The following is a 16,530-nucleotide window of genomic DNA, read 5'->3' as shown; positions in this document are numbered from 1 at the left end:
TTGCAATAGTTCAGACTGTATTAATTTTATCCCAATATGATAAACTCAAATAAATAGAAATGTGCACTAAAATCAAGAAAACATGTAATTTGACCAGGGGGTGTTTTGCATACATCTCTATAGGGGTGTTTTTGCATACATCTCTATATGTGTATTTGCATTATATTAATACAGATGTAGTTATATAGTTGTAATACTACCACCACTACTACTACTACTACTACTACTAATAATAATAATAATAATAACTAGCAATGTGTAATATATTTTATAATAATAGCCCATTTTAGGGGTGATTTAGCAAAAATGTATCACTATACCTCACAAGATTTCCTGGATATATGATATGCATAATTTTTCTGAGGTTTGATTAGTTAGAAAAGACAAAAAAAAACTATCAGTGGTCAGTTGGTCAGTGTTCTTTAATCGAGAAAGCTTACCGTAATGTAAAGTGACATCATTTAATGATAAATATTGTTATACAGCCCACCCCAGCTAATAAAACTCATATAATTTAAAAAAAAAAAAACTAAACATAAAACACACTGCACAACAAATCATATACATTCAAACATACAAACACATGCTTAAAATAGCAAATAGTTTTAATTGAACAGTTTTGAAATATTGCATATATTCCAGTATGAATGACATCAGTATGAATGCGCATTAGTATTTGGTTTGGAGTGCTCATCATTTTTTAACTTGGTTTTTATTGTGTCTTTTCTGCTACAGCAGGGCATTAAACAGTATGTTTGTATTGTGTTACAATATATTTTAGGATGATGACTTGTCTAGAAGTATTGTAAATCCCATTGAATGCTGACATCAGTTCATGAAGCCACTAAAAGTCTTAAAAGGAAGCCTCTTTTGTGGGAAAGTCTTCGGTTTTCTCCCAGTCACTAGCTCTGCCAGTAAAAAAAGAACAGAAATGACAAATATGTGATTAGCTTATTATAACCATGTACCTAACAAGTCACTTCTTTAGTGTAATTAATTAAAACTGTATCAGGAATGACACAATTGCAGTGATGCATCTTGACTAAATTCTTTTTTTTCTTTTCCAGTCAAAGAAACACAACACACATATAACACATTTTATAACAATACAAAAAAAAACATGAAACAAGATTTAAAAATATTTAAAGTGTGCAAATTCTACAATTTTCTTGTATTTTATGTTTCCCTCTGAGGTCACTTTATAATGTGTTTGTTTATGTACCAAAAACAGTCAAGACAGTTTAGAACTAATATATCGTCACTGTCCAAAGGAAACCATGTATCTCCATTTTTGTTGATTTTAGTTTTCTACATCATTCCAACTCACCAGCTGTCCTTTACATTGTGTAAAAATTGGACCAATAGAAATGCTTTAAAATCACTTGGAACAAAATCTCTTTGCATTGACTTATATTGAAAGGTAAGAGTGTTTTTGCCTTCTCCTGTAAAGTTAAAATTTTGGAGATACTTGTTTTTCATTGGACACCAACGATATGTAAATGATCCTTGTTCTGATTGACTGTCCTGTATTGTGTCTCATTCAAAAAGCTGAAATAATGCTTATAACGTCAAAGTGAATGGGCGGGGCTAAACGATCCTAGACTGAATGGGAGGATGCATGTAAATACAGTTTAGCTTCTATATGTGGACTGTAAGGACTGTGAGGTGATGAGTACACTGTGAGTACATGTTAAAAGTACAATTACATACTACATCAAACTGTTTTATTTAAAACAGTGAGGGAGAGTCAATTTTCCATTATATGGCTACACAATAAATTGTATTTTTATTGCTATCACAATATGAGTTTCAACAATTAACACATCGATAAGGGCTGCGATGCCAGAAAAGATCAGATCACCTCACACACAAAGTGCATAGTGATTTACTTGGAGAAAATGTATATATTACACTATAAAAAATATTTGATGTTTTAACTTAAAAAGTAGGTTACCAGGCTCAACTAACTCTGAGTTAATTGGAATACAAATAGTAATTTAACAGAACAAGTTGCCCATAAGCATTGTTTTTATTTTATATATGTAAAGCACTTTGAATTGCTCTTGTGTATGATATGTGCTACAATCTTAAGCAAAAGTTTGGTGCCTCAGTCAAATGATTTGCAGATTTTCTAAGTGAAACTAGGTACACATCATCTACAGAGGACAGACAATCACTGCTTATTTAATAAATTTAACATATTGGGGAAAAAAAAAGAAACATAAAATGTGGCCTGTGCAAAAGTTATGGCACACTTTATATTTTATGTTTTATCTTTTCTATGTTAAAATCAGCAAATAAATAGAAATTGTACAGTAAAATGAATGCCCTATTGAAGTATGTTCCCTGTATAAGATATGTAGAAGCTTATTTTCATTATAATCAAAATCAACAACACATGACATTTGAGCAGGGGCACCCCAACCTTTGCCCATGCCTGTAGCACATTTCATACACAAAGGCAATTCAAAGGATCAGGGGTGTTCAAACTTCTGCATACCACTGTATTTGAATGAAATGACTGGCACTGTATATACAAACAGACTGTAGTATCTGATGTTACACTGTTCTTCCTTTTACATAGGGAAACATCTTTTTATACCTCTTTTCTTTCCTTCTGCGTTTGATGGTGCTACTGGTCACAATAAGAACGAACACGATAAACAAAAAGCCAGCCACTGCAGCCAGTCCGATGAATAGACTATTGAGGACATCACCTACAGCAGTTTTGTCTACAACACAGAGAGAGAGAGGAAGAGTGTGAGAGAGAGACAACAGTGAGTTACAGTGTTGTATTTGGCCCCTGACTGATGTCACTGTGCTGACAGTGTGTAACTAATTCATTGCTGTTCTAATGCTGAAACACTTGTTTACAAAGTAAGAACTAGTGCATGTCTCAATACAAGCTAAATGTCAGAAATTACACCCTGTAATCAAGAGTTCTGAAGAATGTTTTGAATGTCTGAGTCACATTTTCTACTAATCCGGTCACATGGTACAGTCAATGAGAGGTTTCTGGTTGTTTGTGAATGTAACTAAAGGGTTGCAGTGTGTTTTAAAGTAGCTGCTTATACTGGTAGCCAAAAGAGTTCTAGGGAACATATTTATTCACCAATTCACCATGTTTTGCACTGTGTATGCACAAAATATCTCAAGTATGTATTTTTAACTTTGATAATAATTTGCCCACTCATGACCGAAAACTTATCTCTGGCAATACCAATAAACAATACGCATTTTTGTGAACACCTCAGTGTTGCAGCACTTAAACAATCCAAAAATATCTAGCATAAAATTTCCCCAAAACCTGGATCAACAGAATAAAAATGGCCTTTTATGTGTTTTTTTAAAAGTTTTTATTCAAATGTTAACACATTTATTCTGCAGTAGTAGTGTTATAGAGCCTGAGTTGGACATTGGTACTCTGAAATGTTTCCTTAAAATGCAGTCTTGGTTTATCACCTTTAAAAAAGTGACTTTTTTAAAACATAGTTCTAGACTGGCTATTAAGTCACATTTAAAAAATAAATAAATAAATAAATAAATAAAAACACATATGACCGCACACATCGATTTAACTCTATTAATGCATGAGCTACTAACAAACCCTGATTCTTGGTAACCACAGTCCATTTTTAACAAACTACCTTGCTGTTTATTGTAATTATATAAACCAGACTAGACAAGCCTCATTTTGTCTGACTGCCAGGCTGCACAGTCTCTCCTCTACAACTTTTGGTAAACAATGCCAGGGCGACGCAGTCATTTTAAAAGTAAGGGGGGGCACAGTTGTGAGTACATGACCCCTGAAACCCCACACTTGTTCAGAGTTATTATTATGAAGCCTGTAGCATTATGTGCATTCTTACAACCAAGTTTGACAAATTACTACTTCTCTCAAACTGTAATGGGGTGTCTTTATTTATCACTTCCAGGGAAAAGTAATCTCACAATTCTCATTATTTTACATCTGCATAATTTCTAAACTCCAAACAAATTTGTACCAGTCTTAGATAGCCAATGTCACATAATTTAAAAAGCATCTCACCATCTCATAAGCTCAATCCAGTGAGATAAAGTGAAAGTAAAAAACCATTAGCTGTCCACTGGGTGGGAAAAAAGGCTAATTAAGTGACCGTTTAAACAGGGAATGCAGTATTAGCTACCATTCGTTAAAACCTCCCTAAATAGCAGTAAATGGGGCTACTCTTCCTGTTTACTTCTGCATCACTTAGTTTAATTAACTCTTTGTGCAGCGTTTTAGATTAAAAGTCACAAAGAAATAGTATTCTTGTTAATATTCAAATACTTTGCATTTACAAATTTGAACATTAGAAGAACAAATGCCCTTTCCTAGTGACAAAACTCTGCTACTCTGCTACTCTGCACTTAAAGTTGCTTATGCTATGTGTTTCCCGCAACTCGCTCTTGGCTAATACCAATTCAACATGCTCAGTTGGCCCAAAAAGAGCTGACAAGACATCACTGGCAGTTGCCAGGCTAAGTTAAGGTACATTACCTCTATCGACTAAGGGCTAGCTACACTCCTTGTGCATGCACATATTAGGCATCTTCTTGTCTGGCCCCCTCAGCAGTCCGACTTAAAATTGTATATTTAATTTTATTGTAGTTTGCCGCTTCATGTGATTCCTATCAACTGCGCCCCTTAATAATGGTAACATCACTGTAATGCACAACCTCTCATGATTTACTGCTTCAATCATGACATCACAACCATGATGAATTCAAAACTTTGATTTCTGGCAGTTTTTGCAGTTTCCACCTAGTTACTATATGGATTAGAGAGTGGTATACTTCGATACTTTGATGTTTACATATCACATCAAGCTCTTTTATTTTTAAAAACTGAGAAATTTTCAGTTTTCCTTGAGTCATTACTTTTAATATTAGCATGGCATTTCTAGTGTGAGTGATTCAGGAAGGAAACTCACCCTCTGGTGGCTCAGAGGAGATCAGCATGGCCCGAGTGGCGTCCAGGTGGCCATCGTTGGGTTCAGGTGTAATGCCCAGCAGGTGACACATCAGTGGATAGATGTTCACCGTCTCGAAGGGCTCCACCACCAGATTCTTACGGAAGGCTGGTCCGACTGCCCTGAAGAATGGCTTCATGTCCAAATTCTCATTGTCAAAGCCGTGCTCTCCTTTGTTGAACTGTACTGGGAAGTACTTTCAGCAAATAAAGAGAAAGACAGCCATGTAGATAAGAGCAGGGGAAAAAATCTGTAAGATCTTGATCTTTACAGAAATGTCATTTGACATGGTACACAACCCAAAATGTAATAGTTATTACTATTAATTAACTAAGCTATTAAAATTAATTACACACTTACATAGTGAGTTACACAATGAAGTACATTTACTTTCAATTTACATTCTGTATCCACGGGTTTAAGTCTGACTGTTTATTTGCTTTAATGTCAAAAAATGACAGAAGCAGGACAAAAATATAAAGAATAATTTATTTTTTGCACAATTTATACAGGGTTTTGTTCCCGAAGCACATTATAGACTACTTTCAAGAATTTTCTTTTTTTATGAAATATGTTGAGAGTGAGCCTAACACACACAAGAATGTCTATTATATTGCTATATTATGATTAACACCACCTTTATTAGGGAAGGAAAACACCTGTTATGTCCAACATTTGTACAAATGGATATACATAATTTTAGGATGAAACTCTTACAGATTACATTTAGATGGGATAAAAAGAAGCCTAATGGGCAGTTATTGGTTGAATTTATTTAAGATAGTTGTTATCAATTCCTCCTGTCCAGGCCTTATCAATTCCTTCGTGCCTTCCACCCAATGACTGCTGGGATAGGCTCCAGCACCCCCGTGACCCAGAAGGATAAGCGGCTTAGAAAATGTGTGTGTGTGTGTGTGTGTGTGTGTGTGTGTGTGTGTGTTATCAATTCCTACCCACTAGAGTCACATAACACATGTAAGTTCACATAAGTGATTGCGAGTGTTTTAAAAGAACGTTCAAAGAGAACTCTGTCAAAATTTGTCAAAAACACACAATATTCAGCATGTTTTTCCTCCTGACTTAGTTTTAAGTAAACCTATTTTTGCAGGGTAACATTTGTATTATTCTGGGATGTCCCAGAACCTTACTAAACAACTGAAGTAAATATAACATATCATATACTTTAAAAAGTTATTTTTTTTCAAAGACAACTGTCAATATTGCTTTTAACCTTCATGATTAGGTAAAATGCTAATGAACTCAAATCCTCAAAAGAAATCAACCAGTATACTGAATGAACTGGTATATTGCCCACTACTAAATTGTAAACCCAACTGTATGCCAATTCTCCACAAAGTTAAATCGCAATAAATTCTGTTGTTTTTGAACTTACCCCATTAATGACATATCCTATGTCAGACCAGAGGATGATGGGTAATATGCGGGCATTGTTGGCGAAGTGCAGCCTGGAGGGCATTTCTTCTTTCATGTAGACATGGAGGTGTGGATGAGCGCCCTTCAGGGCATTATACACCTTCTCCAGCCTCCCTTCTTTGGGCAGGAGCATGCCCGTGGGCCCGTAATCCACCAGGTGGAAGACCAGGTCTTGGAAAGAGAACCCTGGAATCTTAGAAAGGATGATTTCCTCCACCAGCCCGTTACGGTAAATCGTGGTCATACCATGGTCAGCGGTGATGATGATGTTGAGGTGGTCTGTAAGGCCATTGCGTGCGGCTGAGTTGCGCAGGTAGCCAACAGTTCGGTCCACCTGTTTCACCATCTCTCTTCTCTCTGGAGAGTCCGGCCCATACCTGTGACCCGTGCTGTCTGGTTCACCAAAGTACATTGACACAAAGTCTAGGTCTTTCTCACGAAACCAGCTGCCCATCACCTTGTCCACATTCTCACGCCAGGCTGTCTCATTGCTATAATTGTAGAACCACGGCTCCACCTCGCTCACTTCGGCACTCTCTCCCTGATAGGTGGAGGCTGTGCCAGGGAAGTGAAAGGAACCGGCCCGGAGACCCTGAGTATAAGAACAGCATAGTGATGTCATGTAGCATTGTTTGCACATGTTTATTTAAATTAGTCTGCACTGACTGTAATGAAATCCTGAATGTGGTTTTAGCAGGTTGAGAGAAGTTTTGGGGATGTATTTTTACAGAAACTCTTTGGGCCATTTGGGGGAGTTATGACCCGGTGACTATTGAGTGCTAGTGTCTGTTAGCAATGTTAGCTTTGTAGCTCCAGGTCTTAAATAAAGAAGAAATATTTGCACTCCAAACATGTCTTGGCTAATCAGCTGCATTTGGGGTTAGTGGAAAATTCGGTAAATAGAATATTTTTCAGAACCATTCATTGAAGATATTAAATTAAGATACACAATTAGACCTTATGGTCCAATTTTGAGGTTTGTACCCAGAAGGAAAATTCCACCTGTTTTTCTGACAGTGCTGTGGCACTGTATGAAATACTATTGTTTTTTACAAATAGTCAAAAGTATGTCATATAGCTAAAAACAGTAGTAGAAAAGTTGAAGCCTGCTTTATTTTTGGTTTGTGACGATTCAAGCGTACAGTTAGTACTATGCTAATTGGTGTACATGAGCTTTACTTCTTAGCTATATTAGCTTCAAAACTCCAGTGCAAAACTAAAAGGGAAACTTTAGACACCAGCGTCTTGGCTGATTGACAATAGTTGGGGTACATTTGATTGTGTACATTTGATTTTTTGTCAAATTACAGCTTTGATGGCTAACAACAACTCAAAGCTAATCTTTCAAATAGAGACATCATAATGCAGAATAATGCAGCCGAAACCCACAAAGGAAACTCCAATACTAGAAGTATGTTTGTTAACCAACCAGCTAAGCAATGTTTTAGTCTCTTGCAAATAACTGATTAGAAAAGTGATACTTCTAAATATTCCACCCCAGATAAATCATCTTAATCATAGTTTTCTGCTAAATGCTACAGAAGTGCAAGGTGTTGATACCTGTCTTTGAGCAGTGATCCAGATGGGAACACTGCCATTGTCCCACCAATCATTCACAAACTGGGTCTGGTAGTATGACTTCTTCTCAGAGGTGGTGGTGTTGAACCACATGTTATGGATCACCCCATGATTTTCAATGTATTTTCCTGCAGAATAAATGCCTGTATCAGTCATAATTCACATTGTGAAACTACTGCAATGCTGTAACCAAGGTATTATAGCATCAAAACTACAGCAATCGGTCTCCTCAGTTCCCAAACGCCTACAAAGTGCTGTTAAAAGAAGAGGTGATGAAAAACAGTGGTAAACACGCCCACATCCCAACTTTTTTGGAATGTATTGTTGGCATCAAATTCAAAATGGGCATATATAAAAATAAAAAAACAAAAACAAAAAAAAAACAATAAACATTTTCAGTTTCAATATTTGATTTGTTGTCTTTGTACTATTTTTAAATAAATATATGGTTTTAATTATTTGCACATCATTACATTTTGTTTTTATTTACATTTTTCACTGCGTCCCAAATTTTTTGGGGTTGTAGATGATAACTTATAAAGACATTATGCTGTCATTATTTGCTTCACCCACAATCAGTAAAGCTTCTGTTGGCTTCTGGCATTCTTGACTAACTAGAGCTGCAGCACTGGTCTGCCTCAGGGTGGTGCTGTAGCAAATTGGTTCACCCAATTGGTCCTTCACAGCCTAGCAATTGTAACTATGCCCTGGATACCTCTAAACGTCTTTATGATATGCCGTAACATATATGTAAATCTGAAAACTTGCCCAATTTCCCAAGATTTTGGTGGAAGTGAATTGTTACTCATTTCTGAAACCAAAGACACTAGAGGAGATGTGTGAGATCTCACTTAATGTGTAGAAAAGTACATTACCAAACTACAAAAGAGCATTTCCAGAAGAAGAATTGTTAAACCAAATATTTTTTTGCCCCTGAAGCTAGCAACAGCGCCGCTATGGTGAGTGAGCTTCCAGCCAACACTGGATTATTGAGCCAACATGGGACCCCCCGAATACCTGGAGGTATTTTCACACACTGGCTATAACCCTGGAAACCAACATCTGTATAAAGCCCATATGTACCAATATGTACCATATACCACACTAAAAACTAAAAAAAAAGGGCCCATAACCTGCATTCTTCTTGTATTCAATTTTTTTTCCACTTACAATATTTGTGTGGTTTTATGTACCAAAAACAGTCATAATCAATTTCTAAATCACTATTGTCCAACTTCCCTTTATCCTTTAATTTTAAGTAAGCTGCTTATATTACTGTGCCTTAAAGACAGACATACACTATATTGCCAAAAGTATTGGCTTGTCTGCCTTCACACGCTTATGAACTTGAGTGACATCCCATTCTTAATCCACAGGGTTTAATATGATGTCAGCCCACCCTTTGCAACTATAACAGCTTCAACTCTTCTGGGAAGGCTTTCCACAAGGTTTAGGAGTGTGTTTATGGGAATTTTTTACTATTCTTCCAGAAGAGCATTTGTGAGGTCAGACACTGATGTTGGACGAGACAGTCTGGCTCACAGTCTCCGCTCTAATTCATCCCAAAGGTGTTCTATCAGGTTGAGGTCAGGACTCTGGGCAGGCCAGTCAAGTTCTTCCACACCAAACTCGCTCATCCATGTCTTTATGGACCTTCCTTTTGCACTGGTGCGCAGTCATGTTGGAACAGGAAGGGGCCATCCCCAAACTGTTCCCACAAAGTTGGGAGCATGAAATTGTCCAAAATCTCTTGGTCTGCTGAAGCATTAAGAGTTCCTTTCACTGGAACTAAGGGGCCGAGCCCAACTCCTGAAAAACAACCCCACACCATAATCCCCCTCCACCAAAATTTACACTTGGCACAGTGCAGTCAGACAAGTACCGTTCTCCTGGCAACCGCCAAACCCAGACTTGCCCATCGGATTGCCAGACGGAGAAGTGTGATTCGTCACTTCAGAGAACACGTCTCCACTGCTCTAGAGTCCAGTAGCGGCGCTTTACACCACTGCATTTGACGCTTTGCATTGTGCTTGGTGATGTAAGGCTTGATTGCAGCTGCTCGGCCATGGAAACTGATTCCATGAAGCTCTCTACGCACTGTTCTTGAGCTGATCTGAAGACCACATGAAGTTTGGAGGTCTGTAGCGATTGACTCTGCAGAAAGTTGGCGACCTCTCCGCACTATGCGCCTCAGCATCCGCTGACCCTGCTCTGTCATTTTACGTGGCCGACCACTTCGTGGCTGAGTTGCTGTTGTTTCCAATCGCTTCCACTTTGTTATAATACCACTGACAGTTGACTGTGGAATATTTAGTAGCGAGGAAATTTCATGACTGGACTTGTTGTACAGGTGGCATCCTATCACAGTACCACGCTGGAATTCACTGAGCTCCTGAGAGCGACCTATTCTTTCACAAATGTTTGTAGAAGCAGTCTGCATGCCTAGGTGCTTGGTTTTATACACCTGTGGCCATGGAAGTGATTGGAACACCTGAATTTAATGATTTGGATGGGTGAGTGAATATTTTTGGCAATATAGTGTATGTAAATGATCTCTGTTCTGATTGGTTTCCTATATTGTGCCTGATTCTAAAAGCAGTCCAGGCTGAAACAATTCTTACAACTTCACCATGAATGAGTAGAGCTAACCTGCTGTAGGCTGAATGAGATGATATGTGTAAATGTGTTTGTTTTTGTGACATTACAAAAACAGTGAATTCAAAATGACCTGTTTATGCAGCTTAGTAGCCGCATATAGACTGTATGGACTGGGGAGTGAACTATATGTTTCTGAAACTTTAACAATGTTTACATAACATTACATTTTATTTAAAAAGCAAGGTTTTAAATGAAATGGGCCCTTTAAGATTATTGGTCTCATTGTAAGAACATAACTGTCAAACTCATTCCGGTGGTACATTCTGTAACTTTTGGTAATATATTTGTGTTTAACATTAGCAGTTGGTAATCACTGTTTCATGACTCATGAAATTTATCTCCTGATTGGTTATGCAGTTATTTCTTCCTCATGTGAGCAACTAAACTTTGACTTTTATGATGGTAATTGTGTTTTGTCTAATCTATATTCAACTTGATTTTAGATGAAGGTTAAAATGCAGGATAAGAGAAAGTTCAAATGAATATGATTTAGCTCAGTAAACAGGAGATCATCATTCAGATGAGCAAGCAGGAGTTCAAGTGAAGGCCAAGGTTAGTGATAAGATGAATGCTAATGGCACAGCATTTGCATGCTTTAACCTACTTAGAAACTGCTAGAGTAAACAGCGGTGTAATTGAGGCACTCTGTTACAAAAGGAAGCAATGCATGCGCAATAGTGAAATATCCCACCCTGCTATAGACCAGATTAGTTCACTTTTTATGTTTATTAAACAGTTAATACTGGCACATAGCAAATGCCTCAAACAAGCATGAGCTCTCTTAATGTCGTTTCAGCAGAGAAAACATACAAGAACTTTACACTTTAGTACTCTTGTTAGCTGTCTTTAAAGGAGAATTCCACCACTTTTTCAAAATTTCTCTATAATGAAATGGTCAAGATGTAAACATTATTCAGAGTGGTTTAATTGAAATTATCTATTCTAGAGAAATTTACAGAGTCAGAGCTGTTCATAGTGATGGTTCTAGGAACCAGACTTCTGAAGATTTTAATGCCTCTTAAAGTTCCCTCACAGAACATTACTACATGAACAAACTGAGACATTGTTTTACAGTGGTGTTGGACTAAAACTTTTTTTAATGAATTCATGGTGGAGATGTACATGCAGGGCATTATAAAGCAATATAGTCATTTATGAAAACCTGTTTTTTTAGGTTTATAACTATTTTACCAAAATAAATGTTGCATTAAAAAACACATACATTTGCTAGGTTTGCTAGTCATTTTGGACACAAAATAAAATAGTTATAATTATGTTGTAGAGATTGTGACCCCTGGTCCCTATCTCCATTGTTAACAAATCCAAATTGATACGTTTCTCTACAAATGACTATTTTATACCAAAGAACTCTGAATAACTTTGTTTACATCTAAATGATTTAAGTACGCAGAAATCTGTGGAATTGAAGTCGACTCCAAGCATTTGAACTCTCATTGTTGTTAGCCAAGAGTTGACCTCGACTCCCAGGTGAACTGGAGTCAAAGAAGCAACTCTTTGGGAGTCGACTCCCCATCACTGGAGACATTGGCACAGGCTGTATGTGAGATTAGCACTAATACATTTTCACAAAATATTGTGGGCATATACATGAGCATGATGACAGCAAAGAATGAATGTTTCTGTAGAAATTAACCTGCTGTGGGGGTAGTGTGGTATTTTTGATAATGGGTTCTGAGGTGACAGCTCTTAGCCTGTGAACTGGCTCTGAAGGGTTCTATGGTAGTTTTTGCCAAGGAACACTAGTGCTGCTGATTTGAAATATACAAGTAGACACATGAAATGATCTTTTTTAAAATATTTATTCTCCATTTATTTATATCAGTCAGACAGTTTTTTTTTATTTTTATTTTCCTACATTGTCCAAGGATTACCTGAATAAAATCAGGAACTATGTGTATTTTTTTTTTTTAATTTAATCTGTTTCTGCCTTTTAAGTATGTCTTTGTTCCAGCAGTTCTTACTTGTTTGTGCTATAAGCCTGTTTGCTGGACAGCAATGTCTTACTGAAACATCTTGATAGTTCCACAATGATTAAAAAAGTCTTTTCTAACATATATAAGTGTTATAACATTTTAATTAGAAAGACTACATTAAGACTTTATATTTAATAATACCTAATAACTTGGCTAATTTGTGAATTTAAAATAATGAATGAAGAGGCATTTGGGAACCAAATGACTCTGCTCTTATTGGTGCTCTGAGCCAATTGATCTAACTCACTGAAATGAGTCAAGTGTGAGTGTGTAGCCTGATTTCTACTGCATTTTAATATAAAAACAGCCTGTAGGGCTGCATTTATTTCAGCATGCCTACGAAATCTACAAAACTCATTGTGCCTTACTATTAAGTTCTGAATGCAGTCACATTTAAGGCTCCATTTGGGAGACTTTTCTGTTGTATAAGAGGGACGTTTAGCTGCTGGTTGATTTTAGTAAGCAACTATTTTGATAGCCTGTTTGAATATAATGCTTAATTTCATCATATTTCATCATTTGCTGGTGCTATTGGTATGAGCTAATAACTCCGCACAATGTGTTAAAAATGTTCATTTGAGCTTGGTTTCTGTCCTGGTGAGGACACTGTGTAGCAAAGCACACAGTGTAACAAACATTTTTGAGAGTTTGAAAACCTGTGAGATTTCACTGCATGTTGTGAGACTGCAGCAAAAGCAACAAACGGAAGTCTCTTACTAGCAGTTCTTAAATGAATCATGTGACTTGACAGCTATGTGAGTTTCTTTTTTAGCTGGTTAATTGGGCTTCCTGTGACAGGCTCATTTTTGCATCATGCCCTGTCAAAAGAGTAGCACTTGATTCTTCCAGTGGCATGAAATAATCAGCTATTTGTATTCACACACAATGAATTATGCCTATTAAAGTGGTAGGTCATCAAAGTTCTGTGCAAATTTCTTAAAACAGAAAGAGCAAATGCAAGCACCTACTGTAGAACCCTGAGCTAATTTATTAGGTTATGTGACAGTTCTAAGTGATAAACGTTAGCCTTCGTTATCTGATGGCCAAAACTTTGTGGTGGTGGTGAGATGAATGTTAGTACTGAGAATTAGCTGGAAAAGTAGGTTTTGTATGTGATGATGGTCAGAGGGGGGCGGCTATGTGGGTGTTGTGTTCTTACCTGTCAGAATGGTAAAGTGAGTAGGACTGGTCATGGTGAAGAAGGCAGGGGTCACATATGGGGCTTTCACCCCATCTCGGGCCATAGCGTCCAGATGGGGAGTGTCCACATCCCTGTCGTAGTCCCACCTGAAAAATCAGTATGAATATTAGGGGTGGGGGTGGGGGGGTCCATTCTTAGATGCATCGCGATGCGGACGTGAATGATTCTGAATCGATTCACAAATATATTAATAGATGGATGGATGGATGGATGGATAGATAGATAGATAGATAGATAGATAGATAGATAGATAGATAAATAGATAGATATTTTATTGATCCCAAAGGAAATTTAGCAGCCAGTAGCAGTCACACACCACAGTACAGTAATAATAATAAGGATGAAATATAAAAGGGAGAATAAATATTAAAAAATCCTATCTACAGGTACATATACAAATAGAAATATACAACAATCTGGAATTAGATCTACCTGAGATGAAAAAGGCAGTGCAATAATGACTGTACAAGGAGGCACAGGTAACGGCATATAATGACAATACTGAATAAATATGTGCATATATTGGTACTGAAATAAAGTGTCTAGGTGTGGAGTGTCCAGATGTGCAAGATGCGCAATAGGGGCTACAGAAAGTGCAATATGTACAGTAAGGTGTCCATATGTGCAGATGGATTTAATAAACCTATGATTTTACATGAGATTCATAAAGTAATGTTGACGGAACGCAAAAGGCAGGACTTGGAAGGGCAGAAGTGCAGCGCCCGGACAGTCAGTAAGCCAGGTTAGGTCAGGAGACAACAACCCAAATGTTAAGAAGAGACATTTTGTCCTTTCAACAAAAATCAAACTTTCTTCCCATCTCCGCCAGGACACTTTTCTTCAAAAGTAGAACAGTTTCTTGTAAATTGTCTCTCAACGTTCCACTGTTTTACGAGGCTGAAGTCAGCTTTTTATTCTCCAGCTTCTCATTTGAATTTACCCGTTCCACCTTAAATTCTGCCTGAGGCGCCAGCACGTAAATGCGGCACTATTTAAGGTGGAACAGGAGAATTTGAAAGAGAAGCTGACTTAATCTTCGCAAATTTTTAGTGTTTGACAGTTTCTCGTTGCAGATTTAACATACTAGGAAACCAACTGCGGTTCTTATAAATGCAAATAAGTCCATTCGTCACCAAATGTTTGTCTTAAATCCCTCTCTTTGCCTTTTCATTGGCTACTAGCTAGGTGAGACTATGTGTTGCTATGTGACCTGCAGTCTGCACACCAACCTTCAGGGTTATAGCGTGGTGAATTAGCAGTGTTAGAACCCAGACAAGGGCCATATTATTTGCAAGTTGTGTCACACTAAACTAAAATATTTTGGAAACGACAAACATTAGAAACCATATTACGTGTCCACGGGTTTTCTGTCTGGTTGTAGTTGCTGCCAACCAGAGGACCATCGAGCAAGCAATGTCAAAGCTTCCACCCAACTCAGAAAGGACGAAGTGAATTACTAACTCTATCGCAACGTTTATTACCAAGGATTTGCATCCATTCTCAGTCTTTGAGAATCAGGGCTTTCACGCTGTGTTGCACACTTTGGAGCCGAGATACAGCGTCCCATCTCGAACATATTTTACTGACACAGCCACCCCCCACACTCTCTACAACGAGACCAAAACCGAAGTTATGGAATCATTGTAGAAAACGGGTAGAATAGCTGTAACGTGATTCGTGGACACCCAGTGCCATAGAATTTATGTCACAGTAACAGCGCATTTTATCACAGATGAGTGGCAGCGTCTCATGTGCTCTAAACAAGAGCAGTGAATGAGAATCGTCTAGTTCACTCGCCACATCACTTCCATTTGTTTTATTAATAAAACATATTGGAAATAAATTCATTATAGATCATTACAAATACTTTGCTTTCAAAGTACCAAGTCCTCACACACTGAGAAAATAGAAATCCTGCATAGAAAAAAGATGCATCAAGATGCATCGATAATCGTTTTATAATCACATCACAGCCCTCTGAATCATAATCGAATTGTAAGGTTCCTAGAGATTCCCACCCCTAATGAATGTAAAGTTAATAAGGACTGTGCTGGTAAAAAAGTGCATGATACAGCAATCGTTAGACGATATCTCACCTGAACCCGTCAAAAGAGACCAGTAGCACTTTACTCCGGCTTGAAATGCGAGGTCCAGCCACGGGCACAGCTAGAGAGCGTGCACACACACATAGGAACACACACACTGCCCACAGCATGACCATATCTTTACAGTCAACCTGCTTTCAGCGTCCAGTGATCTTAGTATTGATCAAACTTTTCTGACTTGTCCAGCTTCTTTCTTCACCTGCCTGGTGGAGATGTTCCCTCACTGCTTCCCTTCAAGAACTATCCATTCACCCCGCTCCACACACACACACACACACACACACACACACACACATCTCTCTCTCTCTCGCTCATTTTCTTTCTTAATGGCTAATGAGCAAAGTTTGCTCTGGTTATCTTATCTGATCATATGTTTTTGATTAGAGAGGTGTTGTCTCAGCAAAGTAAGCTACAGCGCAAACATGCCTTAATGAACTGATCCCAGACCATCTATCCATGCCAGTGTTGAAGAACTAACATTTTCACTTGAAAACGTAGCCAGTCTGATTCAACATTCCTCTCTCAGAGAACTGAAGTACTGAAGTGACTCCAGCAAAAACAGAGAGGTC

The 16,530-nt window shown here is 37.7% G+C and overlaps 1 protein-coding gene across 1 annotated transcript; it reads right to left on the bottom strand.

Moving 5' to 3' along the window:
• Positions 1 to 403: 403 nt before the first annotated feature.
• LOC118805337 (ectonucleotide pyrophosphatase/phosphodiesterase family member 7-like) lies at positions 404 to 16,215 on the bottom strand. Its single transcript, XM_036566063.1, has 7 exons — positions 15,953 to 16,215; positions 13,815 to 13,942; positions 7,986 to 8,131; positions 6,385 to 7,017; positions 4,953 to 5,187; positions 2,603 to 2,732; positions 404 to 908 (listed from the first exon to the last, which is right to left on the bottom strand). Exons 1-7 carry the CDS (start codon positions 16,075 to 16,077, stop codon positions 854 to 856), a joined length of 1,452 nt encoding a protein of 483 aa, XP_036421956.1. The 5' UTR covers positions 16,078 to 16,215; the 3' UTR covers positions 404 to 853.
• Between the last annotated feature and the right edge of the window lie 315 nt (positions 16,216 to 16,530).

The sequence above is a fragment of the Colossoma macropomum genome, unplaced genomic scaffold (genome assembly GCF_904425465.1).
Source record: "Colossoma macropomum unplaced genomic scaffold, Colossoma_macropomum, whole genome shotgun sequence".
NCBI lineage: Eukaryota > Metazoa > Chordata > Actinopteri > Characiformes > Serrasalmidae > Colossoma > Colossoma macropomum.
Note: the sequence above shows the minus strand (reverse complement) of the source record. Positions and strands in the feature narration are given on the sequence as shown.

Bases quoted from the DNA above. Each gene is read 5' to 3' on its own strand.
- LOC118805337 (XM_036566063.1), bottom strand. From the start codon at position 16,077: ATGGTCATGCTGTGGGCAGTGTGTGTGTTCCTATGTGTGTGTGCACGC. The intron at 13,943-15,952 runs GTGAGATATCGT...CTGATTTTTCAG, and splicing joins GTCTCTTTTGACGGGTTCAG to GTGGGACTACGACAGGGATG. The intron at 5,188-6,384 runs GTAAGTTCAAAA...ATTTGCTGAAAG, and splicing joins TAGGATATGTCATTAATGGG to TACTTCCCAGTACAGTTCAA.